General features: G+C 32.6%; 1 protein-coding gene and 1 long non-coding RNA gene across 2 annotated transcripts in view; one reads left to right on the top strand and one right to left on the bottom strand.

Annotated features, from left to right (window-relative positions):
• The window catches only part of LOC137628751 (uncharacterized), a 200,239-nt gene that overhangs the window by 53,141 nt on the left and 132,098 nt on the right, over positions 1 to 15,000 (bottom strand). The window lies entirely within an intron of this gene.
• The window catches only part of pros (prospero), a 52,425-nt gene continuing 41,619 nt past the window's right edge, over positions 4,195 to 15,000 (top strand). The window contains 1 exon segment of the mRNA XM_068359934.1: positions 4,195 to 4,385. Coding sequence (XP_068216035.1) covers positions 4,223 to 4,385 — 163 coding nt within the window. The 5' untranslated portion in view covers positions 4,195 to 4,222.

Here is a 15,000-nt window from a genome sequence, read left to right as displayed (position 1 = left end):
GCGAGTCGGTGCAAATCTGCCTCACTAAAAAGAATTGATTATAGACTCTAATATATAATTCTTTTTTTACTTATTGAGTGAAGGCTATTTTTTTATAGTTGATTTCATGTGCCATTAGCGACAGAATTTTCAATTTTTCAGTCATTTCTTTTCGCTTTTCGTTTTCTCTACTTGATGGCCCGCCATAGTTCATCCTAACAAGTGTTTATACCACCTGTATACAGATGTACATACAATCACATTTGCTTGTATCTCTATCGACTCTCTGCTTGTATGCATGTATATAGTGTACACATATATATGTATATGTATATATATATATATATATAATATATATATATAATATATATATGTATATATATATATATATGAGATATATATATATATATATATATATATATATATATATATATATCGGATATATATATATATATATATATATATATATATATACATACATACATACATACACACACATATATCCATGTACAGGCCTACACACATATGCATATTATTATTACTAGCTAATCTACAACCTTAGTTGAAAGAGCAGGCTACTATAAGCACACACACACACACACATATACATATACATATATATACACAAGTGTGTAAGCTGTAGTTGAAAAATATACGTGGGGTAATTTGAAGTGTAGTTTATACACCATACTATGAATAGTCAGATACTGTATAATGCTAATTATTTTCATTAAAGTTGAATCTAATGCCATGATGAATTACTGCATGATATTAATAGCAAAATCAAATTATGTATGTGTACTGTATTCTCTATAAGTTACATTAAATACAGATGTGCATAACTAATGCATTATATTCCCCTAGTTTTAAATACTCTAGTATATGATTGCCGCTTTAAATTTATGAGTTACTATAGAACAACCGCTTTAAATTTATGATGAGTTACTATAATACAATGTATTGTATTCCCTTTAAGTTACATTAAATACAGATGTGCATAACTAATGCATTATATTCCCCTAGTTTTGAATACTCTAATATATGATTACCGCTTTAAATCTATGATGAGTTACTATAGAACAACCGCTTTAAATTTATAATGAGTTACTATAGAACAATGTACGATTAAAAGGAATTAAATAGTTACCATCACAGTCTGATTCTCCAAGTGAAATATCACTGATAAGTAAATGATAAGGCAAAATCTAAAATTAAAAAGATACAAAAACTTGGGTACAAAATTACGACGTCGAAGGTTCAAAGGAAACCGACCCACACCTCAGTCCCTATTTACGACGAAGTAGCGGCTGAAAAGTGGATTCACAGGTGTTCTAGAATGACTGTAAGACACATTTGAGGTATGAACCGAATTACTGTATTTCACACTTCCTGGTTACACACGCTCTCTCTCTCTCTCTCTCTCTCTCTCTCTCTCTCTCTCTCTCTCTCTCTCTCTCTCTCTCTCTCCGTTCTTAGTTCATATTTAAAATGAGGTTTTAAGAAATGGTTATAACATTATTCCAGTTCCCGGCAAGTCCTTTGGGGATGGGGTTCTGGGAACCTGGGCCTTATTCTACCCTACTGCGACTCGCAGATGTACAGTTGGACACATGAATTCCTGGTATACCTCGCTCTGAGGAAGTACACCTTGTCACAACCTTACTGCGTGTCAGGTACCCAAACAGTTAGTATAGGTGTGACAGAGTGCAGTTCCCGAGAGCTAAGCGTGTCAGGAATTCCAGAGTCCCAACTGTACATGACTTATATAAATGTTTCAGCTCCAAGACCTCTTGCCAGGAATCGAACCTATGCTCAGTGGAGTTGGAAGTATACGACACTGAACTGGGGTGGGCTTAAGGTCAATGTTCCATAAGTCAAACCCCATAATGTATAGGTTCGAATCCTGGTTAGGGTAAGAGGATTTATTTATAAATTTCTCTGGAAGTAAGCTATTCCCAAGGTAAAATGTTATACATGTTAAGGGGTATAATTGTGGATTAATTTATATAAGAAAGTGTGCGCGCGTGCTCACTCGCCATCAATGCAAAAAAAAAAAAATAAAAAATAATAAAAAGAAAATAATAAAAAACTACCACAAGGAAGTCGAGACAATGTTTTTATTAATTATATAATTATGTATTTCGACACGTTGTCGTACCCCAGTTAGGTTAAACACTGTCATCGTCTTTTGCCCTATTTTTCAAACGTTTTATTGTAACCTATGTGAAATGATTTTTTGGTTACTTGTTGTAAGACCGGAAAAGCTAATCATGTTTATATGCAAATATTATACGTCGGTACGTCCTATCTCTTCCCATTTCTTAAGTTTATGTTCAAATAAGCATTTCTGTATATTCAAACTTGCATTTTTTTTAAAGTTTATATTCAATTATGTATATTTTTTAACATCTTAACCCCTCACTTTTTTTTTTCAAATTTCATACCTTAACCCCCTACTCGCTTTTTTACAAATTTTATACCATAACCCCCTTCTCGCTTTTTTACAAATTTTATACCATAACCCCCTACTCGCTTTTTTACAAATTTTATACCATAACCCCCTTCTCGCTTTTTTACAAATTTTATACCATAACCCCCTACTCGCTTTTTTACAAATTTTATACCATAACCCCCTTCTCGCTTTTTTACAAATTTTATACCATAACCCCCTACTCGCTTTTTACAAATTTTATACCATAACCCCCTTCTCGCTTTTTTTCAAATTTTACACCATAACCCCCTTCTCGCTTTTTTTCAAATTTTATACCATAACCCCCTTCTCGCTTTTTTTCAAATTTTATACCATGACCCCCTTCTCGCCTTTTTCAAATTTTACACCACAACCCCCTTCTCGCTTTTTTTCAAATTTTATACCATGACCCCCTTCTCGCCTTTTTCAAATTTTACACCACAACCCCCTTCTCGCTTTTTTTCAAATTTTATACCATGACCCCCTTCTCGCTTTTTTCAAATTTTACACCACAACCCCCTTCTAGCTTTTTTTCAAATTTTATACCATAACCCCTTCTCGCTTTTTTTCAAATTTTACACCATAACCCCATTCTCGCTTTTTTTTCAAATTTTACACCTTAACCCCCTTCTCGCTTTTTTTCTAATTTTATACCATAACCCCCTTCTCGCTTTTTTTCAAATTTTACACCATAACCCCATTCTCGCTTTTTTTTCAAATTTTACACCTTAACCCCCTTCTCGCTTTTTTTCTAATTTTATACCATAACCCCCTTCTCGCTTTTTTTCAAATTTTATACCATGACCCCCTTCTCGCTTTTTTCAAATTTTACACCATAACCCCATTCTCGCTTTTTTCAAATTTTATACCATGACCCCCTTCTCGCTTTTTTCAAATTTTACACCATAACCCCCTTCTCGCTTTATTTCAAATTTTATACCATAACCCCTTCTCGCTTTTTTCAAATTTTACACCATAACCCCATTCTCGCTTTTTTTTTCAAATTTTACACCTTAACCCCCTTCTCGCAATTTTTTCAAATTTTATACCATAACCCCCTTCTCACTTTTTTTCAAATTTTATACCATAACCCCCTTCTTGCTTTTTTTCCAAATTTTATACCATAACCCCCTTCTCGCTTTTCTCAAATTTTAAACCATAACCCCCTTCTCGCTTTTTTTTCAAATTTCATACCATAATCCCCTTCTTGCTTTTTTCATATTTGACACCATAACCCCCTTCTCGCTTTTTTTTCAAATTTCATACCATAACCGCCTTCTCGCTTTTTTTCAAATTTTACACCATAACCCCTTCTCGCTTTTTATCAAATTTCATACCATAACCCCCTTCTCGCTTTTTTTTTCAAATTTCATACCATAACCCCCTTCTCGCTTTTTTTTCAAATTTCATACCATAACCCCCTTCTCACTTTTTTTAAATTTTATACCATAACCCCCTTCTAATTGTTTAAATATACAAACAAATAAGTATACATCAGTACATCCCGTCTTATCTCTTTACATAATGTAAATCCACCCGTATTAATATTTTGACGCATGCTCAACCTCGCTGTGCAATGTACTGCATGCCAAAACTATGTACAATAATACTTTGGTTACAGGTAGCAGTCTTCTGGATTTGGAATTAAATAAAAATTAATGAGTCTGCTTGTGTGCCTTAAATAATGAGCATCTTCTATGTAGAGTTGCTTTCTTTATGTCATGCCATTACATATATATTCTACATCAAAAACCTCTATTCCCTTTAGAGGGGATGCCGCCAGAAGGCTACAACCACCCGGTTTTTCGACAAGTCTTTAGGGGTGAGCCGCCTAGCCCCCCGCCACCTTTCTTGAGCCCAGCAGACGCTGGAGCCCATTTACAACTTGCTGGACTGATGGGCGGTAGACCGGGAGCGATCCGCGGGCCTACCAAACGTGAGATCCAGACACCTTTTTAACATGATACGCATGAACTTTGTAATACAATTCTCTGATTATTTTGTCGTAATTGATATTTTATTTTAAGGCATGAATACCGGTAAGATTAAGGTTATATATATATATATATATATATATATATATATATATATATATATATGTATGTATATATATATATATATATATATATATATATATATATATATATATATATACATATATATAATGTGTTTGTGGTGTTATCACATTCAATTACATTATCGATTTAAAAACATATATAACATTATACCATGAGAGAGTTTCTTGTGTTAATCTCTTTGTTTTTTTTCATAGTTATTTCTGCATGTTAATGTAAATAACAGCTTCTTTAGTACATGATCCTAGTTCCTGACTATGAAGTGGTTTGAAAATTATATTAAACAGACTTGAAATAACTTCTTGATACGCTTGTTTTTATCCTTAATGTTAAATGTATTCTATTGAATGGCATGTTCTGTTAATGTTTATTTTCTCATAATGTTTAAGTACTGATAAGAGTTTTTGACAATTTGTATGCATGATTCAATGGAACAAAAACGTATATACCATGTTGTGTCAGTATTTTCCGCGTGTCTATCCTTGCTTGTTGATTGTTTGTGGCCTAACAATTTTTTTTTTTGCGAAACAATTTCATGTTATTATCTGTTTTGTGCAAAGTATGTCTTGATATTACTTATGCAAGTCTTATTGTTGAAATCTAACAAGTAGATTCTTTTTTTATTTGTACTATAAAGCCCTTGGGGGGAGGGTGGGCTGTGGCACCCTAGCAGTACCAGCTGAACTCGGTTGAGTCCCTTGTCAGGCTGGGAGGAACGTAGAGAGTAGAGGTCCCCTTATTGTTTTGTTTCATTTGTTGATGTCGGCTACCCCCCAAAATTGGGGGAAGTGCCTTGGTATATGTATGTATGATAAAGCCCTTGTTCTTACTAACATTTCTGTGTTGGTTGTCCTCGCTTAAGATAAAGTAGTTATTAGTTAGAATATTACAACTTAAGCATTGTAGACATTTTTACAGACCTTCCATTATTAAGGTACTGAAGTCTCTTTATTTGCCTTGTTAATTGTAACTTGTTGAATATTGCTCTTAATTCCTACTTCGTGTTTTGAACGTGAAGGTTTTTTGTAGGTTTTTTGTATATGTTGTTTTAGGTTTATTTTTATAGAATTTTGGCCATATGGCCCAGCACTAGGAATGATCATCCCCCCTCCCCCCTGGTAACCCCCCCCCCCCCCTTGTTCATTTCCCCCCCCCCCCCTTTCTTATTATGGTGATTGCATCTGTAGTAATCATCCTAACTTGTCTTTTCTATCCATGGTACGCTTTGTTGTTATTGTTGTTGTTGTTGTTGTTGTTATGTGTTCGTTCCATATTGTAATTAGATTAATGTGCTACTTTTGGTGGTGGTGCTGCTACTTTTCATCCACTAGTGCTAGTATTCTTGTCTTGCCATTTAGTGTGGTTTTAGTAGTTTGCTACTATTGGTGGTGCTACCTAGCTACTTGTTTCAGAGCTTTTCTTCTACTTAGAAGTATTTCTATTATAAAATTAGTACTTTCGCCTTCTTTCTATTTGTGGCTTCCACACACTCATCCTATTTGTAGTATGCTTCTCATCTTGCTACTTATAACGTTATTGTTAAGTAAGTTGTAATGGTAGTATTGCCCTTCTTATTTTAAAATTCACATTGTCTAGATAAGTGCTTGGTTCGTTACTTTTTTAATGTATTTCTGTATAGTATTCTTGTTACCAGAGTTCCTGTAAATTAGCTACTGGTAGTATATTTCAGTCTCGTTATACACACACAGACACACATTATATATATATATATATATATATATATATATATATATATATATATATATATATATATATATATATATATATATATGTGTGTGTGTGTGTGTGTGTGTGTGTGTATGTGCATGTATGTATGTATTGCTGCTTGTATTATTCGAGCTCATACAGCCAATTAATGTATATCTTTACATGTAGATTTGTGTTTATTGGTTTCAATCGCATGTGCAATGTGCACTTGAACATTGTTTATGTGAATGTCATCGTTACGTACATATGTCCTAATTCTTGTATGTAGATATGTGTTGTACGTCAAGGTAAATGAACCCTATAATTATGAGAATTCCACAAAAACCTATAACTCAGCATGTTGTTGTAGCAAGATTGCATTTTGATAGCTATGTGTTGTACGTCAAGGTAAATGAACTCTATAATCATGAGAACTCTACTAAAACCTATAACTCAGCATGTTGTTGTAGCAAGATTGCATTTTGATAGCTCAAGTAGACAAGGCTCCCGTACCCGAGAGAGGGATAGCTGTGTACAGTATAGTGTGCTTACGAACCTTTTTGTAATAAAGAAAAGAGAACCCATATTCCGACGTCTCATTATCCGTCTACATGGTACATATATATGTACGAATATGTAGGTATGTGAATCTGTTAAGCTTGTATGTAGATTTAAGAACCTATAGCCAATTTCTTTTAATGAGGCCCATTTACACCGACTTGCAGCGGTGCCCTTTTAGCTCGGAAAAGTTTCCTGATAGCTGATTGGTTAGGATTATCTTGTCCAACCAATCAGCGATCAGAAAACTTTTCCGAGCTAAAAGGGCACCGCTGCGAGTTGGTGCAAATCTTCCTAGCTAAAAAAATTGACTATAGTGTACATGTTTGCTTGTTTACAATAGCTAGTTTATATAACGGGCATATGCTGGTTTTTTTATACTGTATTTAAACGATTGTATTCATGTTAGCACACCCGCTTATGCACACATTGTGGCTTAATTTCGCATCGTGTGTTAGTATGCATGTTCGTAACCTTGGATGCATGTTCGTAAGTGTGCGTATTCATTCATACGCTAGCATTCATCGAATCTTTTGCATGCATAACCGTATCTGTTTGTATGTTTTTATGTATATCCGTCACCTTGTGTAATATTTATTTTAGTTGGAAGACCCAGGCCTACATGGCTGAGGACTATGAATGAAGTGTGAATTGGGAGATGAGGAATGTCTCAATGTTTAAATGCAATTTCATAATCTCTTATTTTAAGGCTGGTTTAAAGAGCTCTGAATTTGAACATTTTAAAGTCTCATATTTGAACACTTTAAAAAACTAGAATTCGAACACTAAAGAGCCAGAAATTCCAGTTTAGTTTAAAGTGCCTCTGTTTCAAAGATAGTTTAAAAGGACACTAATTCAACGGCCTGTTTTAATGGCCTCAAATTTGTATATTGTTTAAAACATACAATTCGTGTTTGGCTTGATTATGCAATATTGCAAACTATTTAGAAGTTAGATATAAGTAGATATTAATGATTTAATCTCGTAAGTTAAGTTATAGAATTTAATGAATTATTAACTGCATGTGCTATATTTAAGAACTTGGTATCCATTCATACCCTGATCAGCTGATACCAAAACAAATCAATAGTTTAAGTATAGCATGAGTACTATATGTTCGAATAAGCTTATAAAGATATCTAAATTCATTTGAGCATGGGGAATTATTTATTGGCAATGAACTGTAGTTATTATTATTGTTTATTTTACATGCATATAGCATGATACTTCTAGTTATTGATATGCATATTGTTGTTATTTAGGAGTTACTATGAATGTTGTTCTTATTAAGGAGTTATTAATATGAATGTTGTTGTTATTAAGGAGTTATTACTATGCATGTTGTTGTTATTAGGGAGTTATTAATATGAATGCTGTTGTTATTAGGGAGTTATTAATATGCATGTTGTTGTTCAGGAGCTATTACTATGAATGTTGTTGTTATTAAGGAGTTATTAATATGAATGTTGTTGTTATTAAGGAGTTACTACTATGAATGTTGTTGTTATTAAGGTGTTATTAATATGAATGATGTTTTTATTAAGAAGTTATTACTATGAATGTTGTTATTAAGGAATTATTAATATGAATGTTGTTGTTATTAAGGAGTTATTACTATGAATGTTGTTGCTATTAGGGAGTTATTACCATGAATGTTGCTGTTATTAATGAGTTATTGATATGCATGTTGTTGTTATTAAGGAGTTATTACTATGAATGTTGCTGTTATTATGGAGTTATTGATATGCTTGTTGTTATTAAGGAGTTATTGATATGCATGTTGTTATTAAGGAGTTATTACCATGAATGTTGTTGTTATTAAGGAGTTATTACTATGAATGCTGTAGTTAAGGTTGCTTCATTGTAGGCTAAGATTATGTCATGATATTCATATTGTCTGACCAGCATGTGTTTTAAAGATAAATATAAATACAATCATTTATCTCTCTCTCTCTCTCTCTCTCTCTCTCTCTCTCTCTCTCTCTCTCTCTCTCTCTCTCTCTCTCTCTCTCATTGCATGATTCTCATCTGATTGATCAGCGGCATCATTGTAGCATTCTGTCATTCTCTTTTACAATTACATTACCCTTCTACTAGGCATGAGAGATTCGATTAATCTTAATATTTTAATCGCATGAATTGGTTGTTTTGGTGTTTATCTTGGTAAGGAAGTTAAATATTTGCATAAATATATTAGGTGTGTATGTGCAATACACACATTTTATATCCAATATATATATATATATATATATATATATATATATATATATATATATATATATACATATATATATATATATATATATATATATATATATACATACATACATATATATATATATGTGTGTGTGTGTGTGTTCCGTATCTAGTGCACGTTATCTAGCTTTCTATCAGCTATGCTTAAAAAAGGATTTATCTAACAAATATTTAGACTTTTGATATTGATTTGTTGTTATATACGTGTTGTAATCTTGTCCATTTTAATCCATAAGGCTTGTATTCTTGCTTGATTTAAGTCATCTATAATTTTTTTTTTTTTTTTTTTTTTTTTTTTTTTAGAATTCGCGTAGTCATAACTAGATTATTTTAGGAATTCTTTTAATTTTGTCCGATTCTTCTAGAATTCTTCTAGTGTTGATAAACTTCTTAAGAATCTGTTGAAATCTTTCCCAGCTTATTTCAAGATTTCATGTAATCTCCCAGTACAGTTATTGTAAGGCATGTACTATTACATGAATCTTTTAAAGGAGATATTTTTCATATTTAAATTACCAATTAAATTTGTTTTCTGCATTTTGCCCAATGGCTAGTTTACAGGTGGCTTGTCGATGTCTAAAGCCTTGCTAGACTCTTTATAAAATGCATGTATTCTAGTCAGGTTGTATTTTGTAAGGCATGAAATATCATAAAATAACTTTAAGGCTTGTAATGTTGCCAGATACCTCCAGATTTCTTTTATTATGTTATCTCACATTAACTTAAACCTAATCTTGCCATAATAATTTTATAAGGGTTGTAGTCATACACAATACCTTTTATAAAGCTTGTAAGCTAACCAAATTCCTTTTTAAGGCTTGTAATCATACACAATACCTTTTATAAAGCTTGTAATCTTTAATAAGGCTTGTAATCATACACAATACCTTTTATAAAGCTTGTAATCTTACCAGATTCCCTTTTTAAGGCTTGTAATCGTACACAATACCTTTTATAAAGCTTGTAATCTTGCCAGACTCCTTTTATAAAGCTTGTAATCTTACCAGATTTTTTAATAAGGCTTGTAATCATACACAATACCTTTTATAAATCTTGTAATCATACACAATACCTATTATAAAGCTTGTAACTTGCCAGATTCCTTTTTTAAGGCTTGTAATCATACACAATACCTTTTATAAAGCTTGTAATCTTACCAGATTTTTTGATAAGGCATGCAATATTGCCAGGTTATTTCCATAATTGGTAAAATTGCCCGATTTATTTCTTATAAATGGTAAAATTTACCAATTTATTTCTATAAATGGTGAAATTTACTTACTTATTTCTATAAATGGTAAAATTGACCAATTTATTTCTGTAATTGGTAAAATTGCCCAATTTATTTCTATAAGTGGTAAAATTGCCCAATTTATTTCAATAAATGGTAAAATTGCCTGATTTATTTCTATAAATGGTAAAATTTACCAATTTATTTCTATAAATGGTAAAATTGCCCAATTTCTATAAATGGTAAAATTGCCCAATTTATTTTTATGCTTGTTAAAGTAAGGCATCACATATTACTAAGTCCCTCTTGTCTGTCTTTGGTGTGTATTTGAAACTACCAGCATCTTGCCTTTGCTTCCTGAGTTTGTTAATATACTGATGTTGTAAATGAAACTTCCCATTCGTCTGATAATATTTTCCATTTCGATTGCTTTACCTTACATTGCTTGGAATGTTATCTTTGTTTATGATGTATGTTTGGCAAATAATGTAAGTTTATCTAATTTGCCTTTTTTATGATCTCTCTCTCTCTCTCTCTCTCTCTCTCTCTCTCTCTCTCTCTCTCTCTCTCTCTCTCTCTCTCTCATGTATGTTTGGCAAATAGATGTAAGTTTATCTAATTTGCCTTTTTATGATTCTCTCTCTTTCTCTCTCTCTCTCAGACACATACAAAGAAACAAACAAACACAAACAATTGTCTTTCCGGTTTTATTATTAAGCCTCAAGCATAAAAAAAGTAAATAATTTCAACTTTAATCATTAACTTGTGCTCTATATGGAATTTTTATGTATGTCTAATAACATTTTATTAACTGTTTTATTGTTAAGACGTTTTGTTATTACCAATAACATTGTTGCACGTACCTTCCTGTTAGCGTGATACGAATAAATGCTCGTCCTCTGATTTCTCAACGTTTCTAAAGCCCTGTCCACACGATCGAGCATGCCCGACGGGCAAACAGTGATACCAGACCACAATAGTTAGTAATAATGAGGGTTAATGACGTCAGAAGCGGGAAAACTAAAGGCAGGGATCTGGCAACACTGTATGATGCCAAATCCCTGTCTGTGGTTTTCCCGCTTCTGATGCCATTAACCCTCATTCTTACTAACTGTTGTGGTCTGGTATCACTGTTTGCCCGTCGGGCATGCTCGATCGTGTGGACAGGGCTTAAGATAACAAATATGAATGTTCCTTAACGTTAAAGTACGATAAGATTTTGTTCGGGTCAATCTGTCTATATGTCTGTTCTTTGTTTAAATTGGTGATAATTTCAAGATTAACAAAAAATATAAGTAAATTAATTACAAATGATGGTTATTCACTGATTTTTAATTTCATAAAAATCAGTAATTAAAATATTAATGTGACTTTCTATTCATTTATGATCATCACTGTCGTCCATTCGTCAAAAATATCGAACAACTGCATAACCTATCATAAAATAATTAATTTTAATTATTATAATCTATTCCTGTGTGGTAAAATTTCACGAAGGAATCAATTGTTTTTACCAGCTAGCGATTATTGCTTACTGCCCAACAAAGTCTTCTCAATGTTGTATGTTCACAGATTATGATCAAATTATAATCAAATTATGATCAAACATATTAGGTAATGGTCAGTAGGTTTGCATGTTGAAGTCTATATTAAATTTTACCCTCGGGTTTGGAGTTAATGTCCATATATATATATATATATATATATATATATATATATATATATATATATATATATATATACATATATATATATATACATATATATATATATACATATATATATATATATATATATATATATATATATATATATATATATATATATATATATATATTTCTATAGGTGTGGGGTGGGGAAAAATATATTGCCATAGGCTTGAAATTGGGAGAAATATAGTACCGTAGGTTTGAAGTTGGGAAAAATATATTGCCATAGGCTTGAAGTTGGGAAAAATATATTGTCATAGTCTTGGAGGTGTGGACAAGGCGTTGGTGAAAAATATATTGCCATAGGCTTTAAGGTGGGAAAAATATATTGTCATAGTCTTGGAGGTGTGGACAAATATGTTACCATAGGCTTTAAGGTGGGAAAATATTGTCATAATTTTGGAGGTGTGGACAAATATATTGCCATAGGCTTGAAGGTGGGAAAAATATATTGTCATAGTCTTGGAGGTGTGGACATTTATATTGCCATAGGCTGCGAGGTGGGACGAATATATTGCCATAGGCTTGGAGGTCTTTACGAATATATTGCCATAGGCTTCGAGGTATGGACAAATATATTGCCATAGGCTTCGAAGTTGGGACGAATATATTGCCGTAGGCTTGGAGGTGAAAAAATATATTGCTATAGTCTTGGAGGTGGGGACAAATATACTTCCATAAGCTTGGAGGTGAGGAAAAGTACATTTCCATAAGTTCGGAGGTAAAAAAAAATACGAGCAGTAGAATATTGCAAATATTCATAGGTTATTTAAAAGGTCCAAGTTTGGGTTGAGTCATGGGATTCATGTTAAGGACCGCGTTCAGGTTAATATGCCAATGTCTACATAAGCTGTTATTATTATTATTATTATTATTATTATTATTATTATTATTATTAATGGCAAAGCTACAACCCTAGTTGGAAAAGCAGAATGCTATAAGACCAGGGGCCCCAACGGGAAAAATAGCCCAGTGAGGAAAGGAAACAAGGAAAAATAAAATATTTTAAAGACAGTAACAACATTAAATTAAATAATTCCTATATAAACTATAAATACTTCAACAAAACAAAAGGAAGAGAAATAGGATAGAATAGTGTGCTCGAGTGTAACCCCGAGCAAGAGAACTCTAACCCCAGACAGTGGAAGACCATGGTACAGAGGCTATGGCACTACCCAAGACTAGAGAACAGTGGTTTGATTTTGGAGTGTCCTTCTCCTAGAAGAGATGCTTACCATAGCTAAAGAGTCTCTTCTACCCTTACCAAGAGGAAAGTAGCTACTTGACATTCTTACAGTTATATCTAGGAGATGTATGCTTAGTAGCCCTACCTGTACAGTGAAACAGGCTTTCCAGGCAATACTTTTAAGATGTACATCAGTCCCATATGTTTAGTGCACTGTTATAAAAAATGTAATTTTAATCGGAAATTCTCCGTAAAAAAATATACTGTTCTCAGCCGTATTTCAGTAAAATACAGGCGACCGTAATTTTACCCTACTTTGTTATTATATTTTATGGGTTGGTGACCGTAATATAACTCCTTTACGTCAATATATCCGTTTTTAAAACGGTAAATGCCTGGTAACATTTAATCCAGGATTTTTACCGTTTTCTTTTTTTTCTACCGCAAATTTTTAAGTGTGGAGCCATATTTTTAGTAAAATACAGGCGACCGTAATTTTACCCTACTTTGTTATTATACTGTACAGGTTGGTGATAGTAATATTACTCCTTTACGTCAATATATCAGTCTTTTTAAAACGGTAAATGCCTGGCAACATTTATTCCAGGATTTTTTACCGTAAATTTTAAGTGTGGAAGTGACCAGGGGCACTTACAGTGCAGGTGTCTATGCTTTAGTTCATGAGTTAAGGTCTTTTTTATACATTGCTGGTTGTACGAATGTTCATGGTAAGACATACGAGCTCCATATGAGAACCGTAAGTAGGTTATTGAATTCAACATGTTAAGTTACAGACCCTGTGGCGGGGAACATGGCTAAGTTTGTACCAAGCTTTAATCCTGAAGAATACGTTCAAGGTCAAGCTTTGTGCCAAGGGATTGGGGGTTAATAAATCAAACTTAAAAACCAGTTTTAAGATAATTTAGGACAAAAGTATTTATTGGTTGCTTGATAGGTTTATTCTTCTAATATGTTGCTTGAAATTCTAAGGACATATGACAAACAGCAATATTATTATTATTATCATTATTATTATTATTATTATTATTATTTGAATGATGATATTAAGTTCGCTTTTTAATTACTATATTAAAGATTTCTTCATATTGAGTAATAGTCTTTATTAAATGAGACGCATTGTAAAATAGAATAATTATGTTGGCATTTGTAATAATTAAGAATGAATAAGGAAGCCAGTTGTATGCATCAGATATAGTGAACAAGGCACTAAGCTAGCAAGTTGCTATTTGCAATAATAGCACAGCGTCAAGATAGCATTACATGGTGAACTAAGCTAGCACGTTGTCATAGATTATATATCCACATCCCCCCCCCCAAAAAAAAAAAAAAACATCTGCTATTTTCTATAATAGCACAGCGTCAAAATAGCATTCCATAGTGAACTAAGCTAGCAAGTTATCATAGAATGTATGCACACACATTGTCCTCCACAATTAAAAGAAATATCTGCCAGTTGCAATAATAGCACAGCGTCAAAATAGCATTATATAGTGAACTAAACTAGCAAGTTATCGTAGAATGTATGACTACATTGCCCCCCCCCCCCCCCCCCAAAAAAAAAAAAAAAAAAAAAAAAAAAACTTATTTGCTATAATGGCACAGCATCAAGAAATTTGCTATGATAGCACAGCATCAAGACAGCATTACGTAGTCAACTAAGCTAGCAAGTTGTCATATAATATATATCCATATTGTCCCCCACAAAAAAAAAAAAAAAAATCTGCTCTTTGCAATATATAACACAACGCCTAGATAACTTACATTCTTCAGTAACACGAGACGTTCCTCTGGGTAAGAAAGAATCGAGC

Source organism: Palaemon carinicauda, chromosome 36, assembly GCF_036898095.1.
Source record: "Palaemon carinicauda isolate YSFRI2023 chromosome 36, ASM3689809v2, whole genome shotgun sequence".
Classification (NCBI taxonomy): Eukaryota; Metazoa; Arthropoda; class Malacostraca; order Decapoda; family Palaemonidae; genus Palaemon; species Palaemon carinicauda.
Note: the sequence above shows the minus strand (reverse complement) of the source record. Positions and strands in the feature narration are given on the sequence as shown.